The 16845-nt window shown below is 40.8% G+C and overlaps 1 protein-coding gene across 1 annotated transcript in view; it reads right to left on the bottom strand.

Moving 5' to 3' along the window:
• Positions 1–7572: 7572 nt before the first annotated feature.
• The window catches only part of LOC140741316 (gasdermin-A3-like), a 47640-nt gene continuing 38367 nt past the window's right edge, over positions 7573–16845 (bottom strand). Inside the window, exons 11-12 of the mRNA XM_073071394.1 lie at positions 8638–8711; positions 7573–8533 (exon numbers count right to left, since the gene is read on the bottom strand). Coding sequence (XP_072927495.1) covers positions 8282–8533; positions 8638–8711 — 326 coding nt within the window. The 3' untranslated portion in view covers positions 7573–8281. The remainder of the gene's footprint in view (positions 8534–8637; positions 8712–16845) is intronic.

The raw sequence follows: 16845 nt of genomic DNA, 5'->3' as shown, positions 1-16845 counted from the left end.
GGTCTGTGGGAGGAGCCACAGGAGCAGTCAGCAGGGGTCTGTGGGAGGAGCCACAGGAGCAGTCAGCAGGGGTCTGTGGGAGGAGCCACAGGAGCAGTCAGCAGAGGGGCGTGTCCAGACAGGTAAATGTAGTTCACCACAGGTGGTAATGGGGACAAGCTCCCACTACTTGTTAAATGCTCTCAATGGTGTGTGCCTCAAATAGCCTGGAACAACCAAGTCCAGCTCCTGGCCTTCATATGTGGCTTAGCTACTAGCCTAGTGGAACCGTTTCTACTGAAAGAAGAAGGGGCAAAGGCACCTTAAAACCAGTTGCTTCGGGCAGATGGGGCTCGTCAGCTGTGATGCTCTCACTGCAGTGAGATTGAAAATCTGGCTGAGTGGTACCGCAACAACAAACTCACACTCACTGTCAATGAGCTGATTATTGACTACATTATAGGTGGAGGAGACTAGATGCTCATGAGCCAGACCTCATCAGTGGATCGGAGGTGGAGAGAGTCGACAGTTTAAAACTCCTCAACATTACCATTTCAGAGGATTTGTCCTGGGTCCAGCATGTAACTGCCATTACAAAGAAGACATGGCAGCGCCTTTACTTTCATAGAAGTTTGTGAAGATTCGGCATGTCATCTAAAAATTTGACTAACTTCTATAGATATGTGGCGGACAGTAACTATACTGTTGCCTACAAAAAAATTAGTAGATACAGCCCAGTCCATCACAGGGTAAAGCCCTCCTCACCACTGAGCACATCCACACGAAATCCTACACAACGTAGTGAATATGACCCAGTCCCTCACGGGTAAAGCCTTCCCCTCCACTGAGCACATCTATGTGGAGTGCCATTGGAGGAAAGCAGCATCCATCATCAAAGACCCCCACCACACAGGCCATGCTCTCTTCTCTCTGCTGCCTTCAGGAGGAAAGCACAGGAGTCTCAAGTCTCACACCACCAGGTTCAGGAACAGTCACTATCCTCAGGCATTAGCCTCTTGAACCAGTGGGGATAACTTCAATCATCCCAGCACTGCGCTGATTCCACAACCTATGAACTCACTTTTCATGAATCTACAACTAGTGTTCTCGATGTGTATTGCTCATCTATAATTTTTTTCTCTTTGTATTTGCACAGTGAAGAGACTGCAGAAAGGCAGTGTTGAGGAAGCGGGGACTCTGCAGAAGGACCTGAACAGATTAGGAGAATGGGCAAAAAAGCGACATATCAAATACAATGTAGAGAAGTGTATAGTCTTGCACTTCGGTAGAAGAAATGAAGGTAGGGACTATTTTCAAAATGAGGAGCAAATTGCAAAGGGTCTTGAGATTCCTCGAGAAGGCTAACTTCCAGGTTGAGTCAGTAGTAAGGAAGGCAAATGCAATGTTAGCATTGGGAGCAGAGCCCTGTGAATTAAATAGAAGTACAGAAGGGACAAGTGGGGCTGCTATTGCTGCGAATAGGCAGCGTTGAGAGTAGGAGCGTCGAGCTTTGACTCAAGAGGCTTCGATAAGAAGAGGCTGAGCCCAAAGGAACAGGTTAGTTTTTCCTTTTTGTTTTTGCTGATTTGGACTTGGTTGCCCATTCTACAGTGCAGACAGGATGGCAGATATGGCAGTGGAACGCCCCTCCTGTAGGAGGTGGGAATTCATGGAACCTGATGGTCTCCCTGATGACTACACCTGCGGGAAGTGCAGCCATCTCTAGCTCCTGAAAGATTGCATTAAGGAGCGGGAGCTAGAATTGAATGAACTTGGGATCATCCGGGAGGCAGAGCAATAGACAGGTACGACTTCTGAGCAGATGGTTACAGCCAGAGTGCAGAATTGAGAGAGTAGATAGGTGTACAGCGAGAGAGGTAAAGGGAGAAAGAAGTCAGTGCAGGCCATTCCCCTCAGCAACAGGTTTACCCCTTTGGATACTGATGAGGGGGATGTCCTATCTAAGCAAGGCAGCAGCAGCACTGTGGTCGGTTCTGAGTCTCAGAGGGTAAGGTCAGGCAGAGCAATAGTCGTAGGGAACCCAGTAGTTAGGGGGACAGATAGGAGATTCTGTAGCGGAGAATAAGAGACACCAGGATAGTGTGTTGCCTCCCAGGTGCTCGGGTCCAGGATGTCTCTGCGCAGTTGCAGAATATTCTAGAAGGGGAAGATGAGCAGCCTGAGGTTGTGGAAGACGTTGGTACCAATTACATAGGCAGGAGAGGGGTAGAGGTCCTGCACAGTAAGCTTAGAGGCTGAACCTCCAAAGTGGTCATCTCCGGATTACTCCCAGTGCCACGAGCTAGTGAAGGTCAGAACAGAAAGATAGCACAGATGAATGAGTGGCTGAGGAGATGATGCAGGGGACAGGGGTTCAAGTCTTTGGATCATTGGAACCTTTTCAGGGGAATTGGTGACCTGTACAAGTGGGGTGGGTTGCACCTGAACTGGAGGGGAACCAGTATCCTGGCGAGGACATTTGCTAATGCGATTGGGGAGGGTTTAAACTAGATTTGCCGGGGGTGCGGTGGGAACCGAAGTGAAGAGGCAGAGGATGGGGCAGGTGGCACACAAGTAGAGACAGCTTGTGGGGAGTTTGTGAGGAAGGATAGGCAGATGATAGAGCAAAAATGCACTCAGCCTGATGGTTTGAGTTGTGTCCATTTTAATGCAAGGCATATCATAAACAAGGCAGATGAACGTAGAGCATGGATCAATATGTGGAACTATGATGTTGTGGCCATTACGGAGATTTGGATGTCTCAGGGGCAGGAATGCTGCTGAGGGTGCCTGGCTTTAGATGTTTCAAAATGGAGAGTAAGGGAGGCAAAAGAGGTGGGGGAGTGGCTTTGCTAATGAGGGATAGTATCACAGCTGCAGGAAAGGAGGAAGTCACGGAGGGATTGTTTACTGAGTCAATGTGGATGGAAGTCAGAAACAGGAAAGGGGCAATAACTCTACTGGGTGCTTTTTATAGACTCCCCAATAGTAACAGAGACATCGAGGAACAGATAGGGAGGTAGATTCTGTAATGGTGCAATAATAATAGGGTTATTGTGATGGGTGATTTTAACGTTCCTAATATTGATTGGCATCTCCTTAGAGCAAGAGGTTTAGATGGGGTAGAGTTTGTTGGGTGTGTTCAGGAAGGTTTCCTGATGCAATATGTAGATAAGCCAACTAGAAGAGAGGCTGTACTTGATCTGGTATTGGGAAATGAACCTGGTCAGGTGTCAGATCTCTTGGTAGGAGATCATTTTAGAGGCAGTGATCACAACTCTATCTCCTTCATCATAGAGCTGGAGAGGGATAGGAGCAGACAATTTGGGAAAACATTTAATTGGGGTAGAGGGAAATTTAAAGTTATCAGGCAGGAACTTGGGAACATTAATTGGGAGCAGATGTTCTCAGGGAAATGCACAGCAGAAATGTGGCAAATGTCATTCTGCATAGGTATGTTCCATTGAGGCAGGGGAAGGATGGTAGAGTTAAAGAACCATGGTGTATGAAGCATGTAGAAAATCTAATTAAGAAGAAAAGATAAGCATTCAAAAGATTCAAGAAACTAGGTGCTGTTAGAGCCCTAGAAAATTACAAGGGTGCCCGGAAGGAGCTCAAGAATGGAATTAGGAGAGCCAGAAGGGGCCATCAGAAGGCCTTGGTGAGCAGGACTAAGGAAAATCCCAAGGCATCCTACAAGTATGTGAAGAGCAACAGGATGAGCCGTGCGAGAATAGGACCAATCAGGTGTGATATTAGAAATGTGTGCATGCAGTCGGAGGAGGTAGCGGAGGTACTTAATGAATGCTTTGCTTCAGTATTCACCAGTGAAAGGGACCTTGGCAATTGTGGGGTGACTTACAGCGGACTGAAACACTTGAGTGTATAGACATTAAAAAGAGGACGTGCTGGAGCTTTTGAAAGGTATTAATTTAGATAAGTCTCTGTGACCAGACAAGATACTCCCCAGGCTACTGTGGGAAGCAAGGGAGTAGATTGCTGAGCCTCTGGTGATGATCTTTGCATCTTCAACAGGGATGGGAAAAGTACCAGAGGATTGGAAGGTTGCAAATGTTGTTCCCTTGTTCAAGAAAGGGAGTAGAGAAAACCCAGGAAATTATAGATCAGCAAGACTTACTGCAGTGGTAGGCAAGTTGTTGGAGAAGATCCTAAGAAACAGGACTTATGAACATTTGGAGAGACATAATCTGATTAGGGATAGTCAGCATGGCTTTGTCAAGGGCAGGTTGTGCCTTACGAGCCTGATGGAATTCTTTGAGGATGTAACAAAACACATTGATGTAGGTAAAGCAGTAGATGTAATGTTTATGGATTTCAGTAAGGTATTTGATAAGGTTCCCCATGCAAGGCTCAATCAGAAAGTAAGGAGGCATGGGATCCAAGGAGACCTTGCTTTGTGAATCCAGAACTGGCTTGTCCACAGAGGCAAAGAGTGGTTGTAGATGGATCATATTCTGCATGGAGGCCAGTGACCAATGGTGTGCCTCAGGGATCTGTTCTGGGACCCCTCATCTTTGTGATTTTTATAAATGACCCAGATGAGGAAGTAGAAGGGTGGGTTAGTAAGTTTGCTGATAACACAAAAGTTGGGAGTGTTGTGGATAGTCTGGAGGGTTGTCAGAGGTTGCAGCGAGATATCGATAGGATGTAGAACTGGGCTGAGAAGTGACAGATGGAGTTCAACCGAAGTAAGTGTGAAGTGGTTTATTTCAGTAGGCCAAATTTGAAAACAGAATCTAATATTAATGGTAAGACTCCTGGCAGTGTGGAGGATCAGTGAAGTCTTGGGGTCTGTGTCCATCAGACGCTCAAAGCAGCTGTGCAGGTTGACAGTGTTGTTAAGAAGGCGTATGGTGTGTTGGCATTCATCAACCTTGGGATTGAGTTCAAGAGCCGTGAGGTAATGTTACAGCTATATAAGACCTTGGTCAGACCCCACTTGGAGTACTGTGTTCAGTTCTCGTCACCTCACTACAGGAAAGATCTTGAAAATAGAGAAAGAGTGCAGAGGAGATCTATAAGGATGTTGCCTGGATTGGAGAGCGTGATTTATGAGAATAGGTTGAGTGAACTTGGCCTTTTCTCCTTGGAGCGACAGAGGATGAGAGGTGACCTGATAGAGGTGTATAAGATGATGAGAGGCATTGATCGTGTGGATAGTCAGAGGCTTTTTCCCAGGGCTGAAATGGCTAACACAAGGGGCATAGTTTTAAGGTGCTTGGATATAGGTACAGGGGGGATGTCAGGGGTACGTGTTTCACACAGAGAGTGGTGGGTGCATGGAATGCTCTGCCAGCGATGGTGGTAGAGGGTCTACCACCAGGGTGGTGGTAGAGGGTCTACCAACAGGGTCTTTTAAGAGACCCTTTGATAGGTACATGGAGCTTAGACAAATAGAGGTCTATGCAGTAGGGAAATTCTAGGCAATTTCTCAAGTATGTTACATGGTTGGCACAACATTGTGGGCTGAAGGGCCTGTAGTGTGCTGTAGATTTCTATGTTTTATGTAATACTGAGGCTTTATAACAGCATTGGTCAGTCAGTCTTTGCATTAGTGTGAACAGTTTTGGGCCGCTTATTTAAGAAAGGATGGGCTGGCGTTGGAGAGTTTTCAGAGACAAGAATGATCACAGGAATGAAATAGATAACATGTGAGGAGCTTTCGATGGCCCTGGGCCTGTACTCGCTGCAGCTGAGAAGGATGGTGGTTGGGTGGGTTCTCATTGAGACCTATCAAATATTGAAAGGCCTAGATAGTGCACATCAAGAGGACGTTTCGTATAGTGGGTGAGTCTAAGACCAGAGGGCACAGCCTCAGAATACCAGAGATTGTGAACCTTTGGACTGGTCAGATTTCTGAATAGATAATAATAATTATTCTTATTTATAACATTGTATTATGATATTATAAATAACATTATTATATAACCAATATTATTTTTATTTGCAGTGTTTTCTTTTGCACATTGGTGTTTATCAGTCTTTATGTTTGTTTCTTTGTAAAATTCTATTGTATTTCTTTTTTCCTGTAAATGCCTGTAAGAAAATAAATCTCAAGTTAATACATACAGACTTTGATAATAAATTTACTTTGAACTTCAAACTTCCTTTCATCTCATCTACTTCAATCACCTGTGCTCCCCTTAAACTTGCAAATTTCCTGAATTGAATTGACTGTATTTCTTACATCCTTCACATACATGAGGAATAAAAATCTCTACGTTACGTCTCTGTCTAAATGTAACATAGAGATACACTCAGATCTGCGTGAGTTAATCAGTTTGACGGCCTGGCGGAAGGAGCAGTCCAGGAGCCTGTTGCTCCTGGCTTTTATGCTGCGGTACTGTTTCCCAGATGGTATAGATTGTGATTGGGGTGACTTGGGTCCCCAATGATCTTATGGGCCCTTTTTACACACCTGACTTTGTAAATGTCCTGGATCATGGAAAGTTCAGAACTACAGATGCGCTGGGCTATCCGCACCACTCTCTGCAGAGTCCTGCAATTGCGGGAAGTACAGTTCCCATACCAGGCAGTGATGCAGCCAGTCAGGATGCTCTCAATTGTGCCCCTGTAGAAAGTTGTTATATAAAATGTTTTTAAAAGTTGCTAAATACGAATAAAAAAATACCCGATAATTCAGAAAGTCTACTTATCCGACACCAGCAAAGTCCCAAAAGAGCCAGATTGATGGAGGTTTCTTTGTAGTGTGATTACTTGACCTGAATGTGAGGGTTGACTATTTGTGGGTCTTTAAGTGGCTGCAGCAGCTGACCTTGTCAGGAAATGTAGAGGAGGCCTGTCCAAAAAGCAGAGCCATGAAGACTGTTCAGCAGTAAATGATACTTTACTAATGAACTGCAAAATAACAAGCCACAAGGGGCTAGAAAACTAGAGAGAACAGATACTTAACATGACAAATAACAAGGTAACCAAAGGCTAGGAGCAACTGGTTGAGGATGGCTGTTCAATAGGTGAACAAAAGGCTGTGGATGAGAGCTGGGTTTAAATAGGCTGCAGGTGAGAAGTTGCAAACAAATGGTAGGCGACTCCTATTGGAGACTGGAAGGTGCCTGCCTGTGTAGGCCTGAGAGTTCTGGGATGTTTGAATGGATTCCCTCAAAGGAGGACGCCTGTGTGTGACTTTGTTTAACGTGGAGAGGTTGATGCACAGGAAGCTACCACACGGTCCTTGACAGATCAGGGTCAGGGTCCAGTGGCATGGAATTCAAGACAAGTGGGGACCCGTCACTGCCATTGTGATGTGTAATCATCTTCCGCCAGCTCCACTGTTGAGGTCTTGGTTCGATTGCTATTTATCTGGAACCTCCCTCTTGATCTTATTGCCACAACTGAACTTACCAGGAGCTAAACACCAGATGACATCGCTCTAGGGATGGCAGGAACTCACAACCCTCTCTGCCATGAAGATGATCCTAGGAGGAGAAAGCTTTATTCTTCTTCAAATACACAAAGAGAGACCTCAGGAGAAAGTTGTTGTTGAGGTCTGTAAAGGAATGCCAAGCAGGTTTTGACCATTCGAATCAATAAGTGAGAAGAAACACTCCAAAGTTGCTACAGGTATTTTATTAGAGTATAGTAAGTGAAACAAAAAAAAAGAAACACAGAGACAGATAAAACACTAGGTTTAAAACAAGGTGTAAAACAGTTGATAAAAGAACAAGTTCCATACCTTTCTACCAAGTGATGCAAAGGATTAACAAAATAACAAGTCTAAAACAGAGTACAGGATAATTGATATGATAGCAAATCTCAAAACCTTCTGCTTACCAAGGACTCCAATTTAAATATCTTTGGCACTCATCGCAATTCCAGTCCGAGAACAGAAGTCCAATCAGCTAGATCATTGTTCATATTTACTGTATATTACTGTTTGTTTTTTAATCTCCCCATACAGTCTACTATTCTAAAACAATTTCTTAATGATAGATAGGGAGGATTTTACATTTCCATTGAACAAGTCTGACTTGTTTCTGAAAATATAGTCAATCAAAACTATGCAAACCGAGAAAGAAAACAAGTTCCTTAAGAGCTTGCTCCATATACTTCAAGGCCTCATTGACCTCATGAATCAAGACCTTATGTTTTAATTTTCTTTCTAATAGGCTTGCTCATTATAAGTTCCGTGAGTAGAAAGCTCTATTCCAAGTAAAAAGATATGTTTTTAACCCTCTCATTACAAGGTCACAGAAAAATGAAAGGAAGAGGGAAAATGTCGGGAAAGGACCATGCAAATAGGTGTAGATCATATCACAATTGTTTAGGCAGATAAAATACAGAGAGCAGACAAAGCAGCAAAGAGGGGAAGTACACTTTGCTGTCTACGGCCATCAATGCGTGAAACTGAAGAGCTTTCCCTATCCATCTGAAATCCATAACCATCCAAAATCCTCTGGGTTATCTCCATTTCCTCGTCTGTCAGCTGAGCTATCAGAGTCTTCTCCGGATCCTCCGCACCTTCTGCCAGCAGACATCTTTGCTCCAGGCACCATTTTTCATCAATTATTTTCACCTGGATAACCAATTAGAGTCAAAGTGTTAGAAAATTCTTACAGTCCAGGAAGCCTTTACTTGAAATTTTATTTCTTTACATGCTTTATGGAATTTAATTCTTACCAGATCTCGTTGTTTCGATATAATCTTGGCCTCAACACAGTGCGCCAACAGAATTAAAGTTTCAGGATCTATTTCTGAGAAGGAAGCAGAAATTAGAGGTGGCATGGTCGTGTGCTGGTTAGCATAACACTTTACAGCACCAGTGATCAGGGTTCAATTCCCACCGCCGTCTGTAAGGGGTTGGTGAACTCCCTTGTGACTGCACGGGGCATCCACAAGACATAGGAGCTGAATTACACCATTCAGCCCATCAAGTCTGCTCCACCACTCCATCATGGCTGATTTATTATCTCTCTCAACACCCTTTTCCACCTTCTCCCTGCAACCTTTGACGGCCTTACTAATCAAATACCTATCAACTTCCACTTTAAATATACCCATGGCCTGGCCTCCACAGCTGTCTGTGACAATGAATTCCACAGCTTCTCCACCCTCTGGCTGAATAAATTTCTCCTGATCTCTGTTCTAAGTGGATGTCCCTCTATTCTGAGGCTGTGCCCTCTGGTCCTAGACTCCCCCACTGTAGGAAACATCCTCTCCATATCCATTCTATCCAGACCTTTCAATGTTTGATAGGTTTCAATCAGATCCCCCCACCACCATTCTTCTAAACTCCAGCAAGTACAGGCACAGACCCATCAAACGCTCCTCATACATTAATCCTATCATTTCCAGAATCCTTCTCATGAACCTCCTCTGGACCCTCTCCAATGCTAGAACATACTTTCTTAGATAATGAGCCTATAACTGCTCACAATATTTCAACTACAATCTGACCAAGGCCTTATACAGCCTCAGCATTGCATTCTTGCTCTTATATTCTAGTCCTCTCAAAGTGATTGCTAACATTGCAACAGCTTTCTTTACCACTGATGCAAACTGCAAGTTAACCTTGAAGGAATCCTGCACGAGGACTCCCAAGTCCCTTTGCACATCTGATTTTTGAGTTTTCTCCCCTTTTAGAAAATAGCCTACACCTTTATTCCTTGCACCAAAGTGCATGACCATACACTTCCCTGCACTAGATTCCATCTGCCACTTCTTTGCCCATTCTCACAATCTGTCCAAGTCCTTCTAATGACTGCCTGCTACCTAAACAATACCTGTCCCTCCACCTATCTTAATATCATCCACAAACTTGGACACAAAGTCATCAATTCCATCATCCAAATCATTGGCATGTTACATGAAGAGAGAAGGTCCCAACACCAATCCCAGTGAAGCATTATTTCTCATCAGAACCCCTTTATCCCCACTCTTTGCCTCCTCCCAGTCAGCCAATCTTCTGTCCAAGCTAGTACCTTTCCTGTAATACCATGGGCTCCTATCTTGTTAAGCAGCATCATGTGTAGCACCTTGTCAAAGGCCTTCTGAAAATCCAAGTACACAACATCCACTGACTCTCCTTTGTCACTCCTGCCTGTTATTTCCTCAAAGGATTCCCACAGATTTATCAAGCAAGATTTCCCTTGAAGGAAACCAAGCCGACTTCGGCCTATTTTATCATGTGCTTCCTCGATTCGCTGTTTGTCTGTGTGTTTAGCCTGAGAGATTCCCCTCCTCAGGTTGGCCCTGGCTGAGCTGTAAGCCTCCCAGTCTCCAGACCTGAAGGCTGAATCTCTGGCTTTGAACAAGAGGCAACCCTCTCTGTTCATCCATGGTTTCTGGTTGGGGAAAACTTTTATTTGTTGTTGTGATGTCACTCTATCTACACACTTGTTGATGTGCTCAAGGACAGAGTTGGTACATAAGTCAATAAGTCAAACACCAATCGTCAAATCACAAAAATTTTTAACGATAATGGTACTAAGATATCCGACCATTCTGAAATTAACAACGTATTTAAAGACTTTTACCTTAAGTTGTATCAGTCTGACTCTTCCTCAGATGATACCTATATGAATGCTTTTTTCAGTAATATCAACATTCCTACATTGTCTGCTGATAGCCTAATACAGTTAGATCAGCCTATTTCCAATGAAAAAGTGGCTGACGCTATACGTGCTTTACATTCTGGTAAGAGCCCAGGACCTAATGGTTTTCCTGGGGAGTTTTATAAAACTTTCACTACGTTACTTACACCTTATTTATCCTCTGTTTTATCAGAGTCCTTTAAATCAGGTAAACTCCCTCAATCTTTTTATGAAGCTTTTATTTCTCTTATTCTTATTTTTAAAAAGATGAAAATCCAGCTGAATGTTCTTCATACAGACAGATCTCTTTATTAAATGTTGATGCAAAAATTTTATCAAAAATCTTAGCTCAAAGACTTGAAAATATTTTACCATCTATTATATCACATGACCAGACAGGATTTATTAAAAATTGCCACTCACATTTTAATATACGTCATTTATTGAATGTGATATTATTCACCATCCAAAAAAATATCAGAGTGTATATTATCCTTAGATGCAGAAAAAGCCTTCGATAGGATTGAGTGGAATTATCTTTTTAAGACATTAGAAAAGTTTAATTTTGGGCCTAATTTTATTCGTTGGGTTAAATTAATTTACTTGTCTCCTACTGCTCAGGTTATTACTAACTCTCAAATTTCTAAGCCCTTTAAATTACAGTGGGGAACTAGACAAGGTTGCCCTCTTAGTCCTTTACTTTTTGCTTTAGCTATAGAACCCTTAGCAATAGCATTTTGAGAATCTAAAGACATTTCTGGTATACTAAGGGAAGGTATGACTCATAAAATTTCGTTATACGCCTATGATATTTTACTTTTTATCTCTAACACTGAAACTTCTTTACCTTTGGTTCTTTCTTTAATTTCCCAGTTTAGTTATTTTTCAGGATATAAGCTGAATTTACATAAAAGTGAGCTATTTCCTTTAAATGACCAAATGTCATCAAATGCCAAATTTCCGTTCCAAGTTGTTACAAGTCAATTTACATATCTAGGTGTAACAATTACTCTCTTTCAATCTTTTTATTAGTATTAAAAATATTATGAATAAAATACAATTAAAATATTGATAAGGGATTACAAATATATAGACTCCCATTACACATGAAGGAATACATAAGGAATGAATACAGTATAAGTAAGTTTTCCCAAAACATAAACCATATAGTATATATATGAACAAGGTAAGTCTAGATATTCCATAATGTATAATATAAAAAAGAGGAAAAAAATAGTAAATCTATATATGAAAGTTAACTAATCTACTAATCTAATATCTAAGAAAAAAAACAAAGAAGGAAAAAAAACTTTAAAAAAGAGAAAAAAAAAAGGGCTGTTCATAGTATCTCACAAGCATACATAAACATCAATGACATCAACTCCGATCCTCTCAACATACATACGATTAAAGCTGAAAAAACCAATAAGCCTGGCACAGGGCCATTACATCATATGAAAATATTGAATAAATGGTCTCCATATCTTTTCAAATTTAATAGAAGTATCAAATACAGCACTTCTAATTTTTTCTAAATTTAGACATAACATAGTTTGAGAAAGCCAATGAAATACTGTGGGAGGATTAATTTCCTTCCAATTCAACAAAATAGATCTTCTAGCCATCAAAGTGAGAAAAGCAATCATTCAACAGGCGGAAGGAGATAAGTGAAGTAAGTCCATCATCGGTAAACCAAAAATTGCGGTAATAGGATGGGGTTGTAAATCAATGTTCAGTACCGCCGAAATAATATCAAAAATATCTTTCCAATATTTTTTCAAAAGCGGACATGACCAAAACATATGAGTTAAAGACGCGATTTCTAATTGACATCTGTCACAAATAGGGTTTATATGAGAATAAAAATGAGCTAATTTATCCTTGGACATATGGGCCCTATGTACAACCTTAAATTGTATTAATGAATGTTTGGCACATATAGATGATGTATTAACTAATTGAAGAATTCTATCCCAATTCTCAATAGGAATAATAAGATTAAGCTCTCTTTCCCAATCATTTTTGGTCTTATCAAAGGGCACTGAACGTATCTTCATAATTATATTATAAAGTTTTGATATAAGCCCTTTTTGAAAAGGGTTTAATTCAAACAAACTCTCCAAAATATCTGAAGACAGAAAATTTGGGAACGAAGGAAGTACCGTACTTAAAAAATGCCTAACCTGTAAGTACCTAAAAAAATGAAATCTAGGCAAATTATATTTATTAGCTAATTGAGGTGTAACAATTACTAAAAACGTCAAGAATTTATTTAAAGAAAACTTAAACCCTTTATTGAATTATGTGAAAAAGACGCTTTCTAAATGGTCTCCTCTTTCTTTATCCCTAATTGGCCGAATTAATTCGATTAAAATGAAGATTCTTCCTAAATTTTTATATCTTTTTCAGGTTTTACCTATTTTTATTCCTAAGACCTACTTTGATTCTTTAGATTCAATTTTAACATCTTATATTTGGAATAATAAACAAGCTCATTTAAGTAAAGTTTACCTACAAAGAAATAAAGAGATGGTAAAGAGATGAGTGGATTAGCCCTACCCAATTTTAGGTTTTACTATTGGGCTGCCAACATAAGGAATATTACTTTTTGGTCCTATTATATTTATCGTAAAGATTGCCCATCATTGGTCTCCTTAGAAGTTAATTCTGTAAAAAATTCTTCTATTGTCTTTCTTCTTGGATCATACTCTTCTTTTTCAGCAAATAAAACAACAGATAATATAATTGTTAAGCAAAGTTTAAGGATCTGGTCTCAATTTAGAAAATCTTTTGGTTTAGCGAATTTTTCATTATCATCTCCCATTCTCCTTAATTATTTTTTTATCCCTTCCATGACTGACAAAGTCTTTAAGGATTGGGATGAACTGGGCATTAAGTGGCTTTGGGACCTGTTTATCTCAGGGTCTTTTGCTTCATTTGACCAATTGTCAACTAAATTTGCATTGCCAAGAACACATTTTTACAGATACCTTCAAATTAGAGATTTCTTACGTTTCCAATTAACTACTTTTCCTATAGGTCCTGATAAAAATTTACTAGATGATCTTTTAAATTTAAAAACTTTTGTTAATGGCTCTATTACTGGTATCTATAACTTGTTGATTGATTCTAGACAAGACTTTTTAGATAAAATAAAAAAAGCTTGGGAGGATGACCTAAGTTGTCAGATTTCTGATGAAAGATGGAATAAAATTCTTAAACGGGTTAATAAATCATCTTTCTGTGCTCGTCATTCTCTTCTACAATTTAAAGTGGTTCATAGAGCTTACATTTCTAAACAGAAGCTGTCCAGTTTTTATCCAAACGTTTCTCCACTTTGTAATAAATGCAACTCTGCTGATGCCTCTTTAATTCATATGTTTTGGTTTTGTCCTAAAATTGAAAAGTTTTGGCAGGAAGTATTCCATACCTTTTCACAACTTTTTAGGGTCCAATTTGACCCAAATCCCCTTACTGCCTTGTTTGGTATTATTGCAAATGAAGATATAACTTTAAATACTCCTAACCTACAGGTTTTAGTTTTTACCTCTCTTTTAGCAAGGAGAGCAATCTTGCTTAAATGGAAGGAGTCTACCCCTCCTACACATCTTCAATGGCTACGTGATATTATGTCTTATTTAAATTTAGAGAAGATCCGCTGCTCAGTCTTAAATTCGAAACAATCTTTTTATGATATCTAGGGACCTTTCTTAAATCACTGTTCCAATTTATAAAGCTTAACGGTGCACAGACTTTTATGTATATTTCTATCTTCTCTTCTTAAGCGAATATGTTTTTTTTTCTAATTATCCATTATCATCCATCAGCTTTTTTCTTTGGTAGTTGGTAGGGGGTTGACTTTTTTTTATATAAAAATTTCTTTTATGATGTATGACCTACCTTTAAATTTTTGATTATGGAGTGGTATGCCTTTATGTGATATGCTATAACATTTTGATCAATTTTATTACAATATATGACTGGACACACTTTATGTTGAGGTGTATCTATGTGTTGCACTCTGTAAATCTTGTTTTATCTTCTGAATAAAAATACTGTAAGAAGAAAGCCTGAGAGATCCCCCTCCTCAGGTTGGCCCTGGCTGAGCTGTAAGCCTCCCGGTCTCCAGACCTGAAGGCTGAATCTCTGGCTTTGAACAAGAGGCGACCCTCTCTGTTCATCCATGGTTTCTGGTTGGTGAAAAATGTTATTTGTTTTTGTGATGTCACTCTATCTACACACTTGTTGATGTGCTCAAGGACAGAGTTGGTATATGTCAATAAGTCAAACAGCAAACAAACAGGGTGTTATGACCCAGGGAGAGAACAGCTCAGTCTCATACAGACAGGAGAAGTGATTATCACACACCCCGGGTACAATCAGGGTGACCCCCAAACACATATGTTAATAACTGTGTAACCCAAGCTAAAATGTAACAATAAATGAACTTGTACATACCACCATAATCTCACAAAAGCATTTTAACACAAGAACAATAAATAGCAGTGGTCATTAGGAATGCTGGGACGGGCTATCAACAAACACCCAGCCCCCGCCACCCGAGAGTCACAATATGATCTCTCTTTATGGCTTTTCCGTTGCCTACAGTTGATTTTTAACGGGTTAACAATCCACTAACTTCCCACTAATTTTTTGCTATATAATATGCCCTCTCTTTTCCTGTTATACTGTCTTTGACATCCCTTGTCAGCCATGTTTGCCTCATCCACCCTTTTAGAATACAATTTCTTCTTTGGGATGTATCTTTCCAGTGCCTTCCAAATTTCCCCCAGAAACTCCAGCCATTGCTGTTCTGCCATCATCCCTGCTAGTGTTTCCTTCCATTCAACTCCTTCTCAAACTGCATGGTGAATCCTATCATATTATGATCGCTGTCTCTTAAAGGTTCCTTTACCATAAGCTCCTTAATCAAATCTGCTTCTTTGCACAACACTGAATCCAGAATTGCCGTTCCCCTGGTGGGTTCAACCACAAGCTGCTCTAAAAAGCCATTCATGGACATTCAACAAATTCTCTCTCTAGGGATCCAGCACCAACCTGATTTTTGCTATCTACCTGCATATTGACATTCATTGAGACTATCGTACCATTGCCTTTTTACATATCTCTTCTATTTCTCATTGAAATTCATATCTCTAATCCTGTTCAGGGGCCTGTAAATAACTCCCATCAGGGTCTTTTTAATCTTTCTTAACTCCACTCACAACGATTCTACATCTTCCATTCCTATGTCACCTCATTCTAATGATTTGATTTCGACTTTTACCAATAGAGCCATCCACTCCCTCTGCCTACCTGCCTGTCCTTTTGATACAATGTACATCCTTGGATCTTCAGCTCCCAGCTATAATCTTCTTTCAGCCACAACTCAGTGATGCCCACAACACCATACCTGCCAATCTCCAACTGTACCACAAGGTCATCTATCTTATTCCATATACTGCATGCATTGAAATATGACACCTTCAGTCCTGTGTTCATCACTCTTTTGCATTTTGGCCCATGTTACACATCAACTCTTCTCACTAATTGCAATTTTGCTCTATCATTTGCTTATCATTCCTCACAGTCCCGTTCCTTCTGCCAACTTTGTTTAAACCCTCCTCAACAGCAAACTTGCTCACTAGGATATTGGTCCCCCTTGGGTTCAGGTGTAACCCGTCCTTTCTGTACATGTCATACCTTCCCCAGAAGAGATCCCAAAGATCCAGAAATCTGAAACATTGCCCCATGAACCACTTCCTCAGCCACTCAATCACCTGTACCATTATCCTATTCTTGCCCTAACTAGCACGTGGTACTGGGAGTAATCCAGAGATCACTATCTTGGAGGTCCCGTTCTTCAGCCACAGGGGAATCTTGTCCTAACTCCTATCTCCCCTTACTTTTCCTGGTTGTTACCCACCTACTATCTGAAGCCTGCACTCTGGGTGTAACCACCTCAGTAAAAGTCTCATCAGTCAGGTTCCCAGCCTCCCGGATAGTCTTGTGTACGTCTAGCTCCAGTTCCAGTTCCAGTTCCTTGACTTTGTCAATCCTGAGCTGAAGTTGGGTGTACTTCTTACAGATCTGGTCATTAGGGAGACCATTATCTACCCTACAATCCCACATTTTACAGGAAGAGCATTCCACTTTCCTCCGGGAGCTCTAGTTTGCTTCCACGTTTCAAAGTTTTACAGGTTGGTTAGTTAATTGATCAAATGGGTGTAATTGGGTTGCGAATGCTCATTGGGGATGAAAGGGCCTGTAACTGTGCGGTATCTCTAAATTTTAA

The sequence above is a fragment of the Hemitrygon akajei genome, chromosome 18, assembly GCF_048418815.1.
Source record: "Hemitrygon akajei chromosome 18, sHemAka1.3, whole genome shotgun sequence".
Lineage (NCBI taxonomy): Eukaryota > Metazoa > Chordata > Chondrichthyes > Myliobatiformes > Dasyatidae > Hemitrygon > Hemitrygon akajei.
This window is presented reverse-complemented; position numbering and strand designations above follow the sequence as displayed.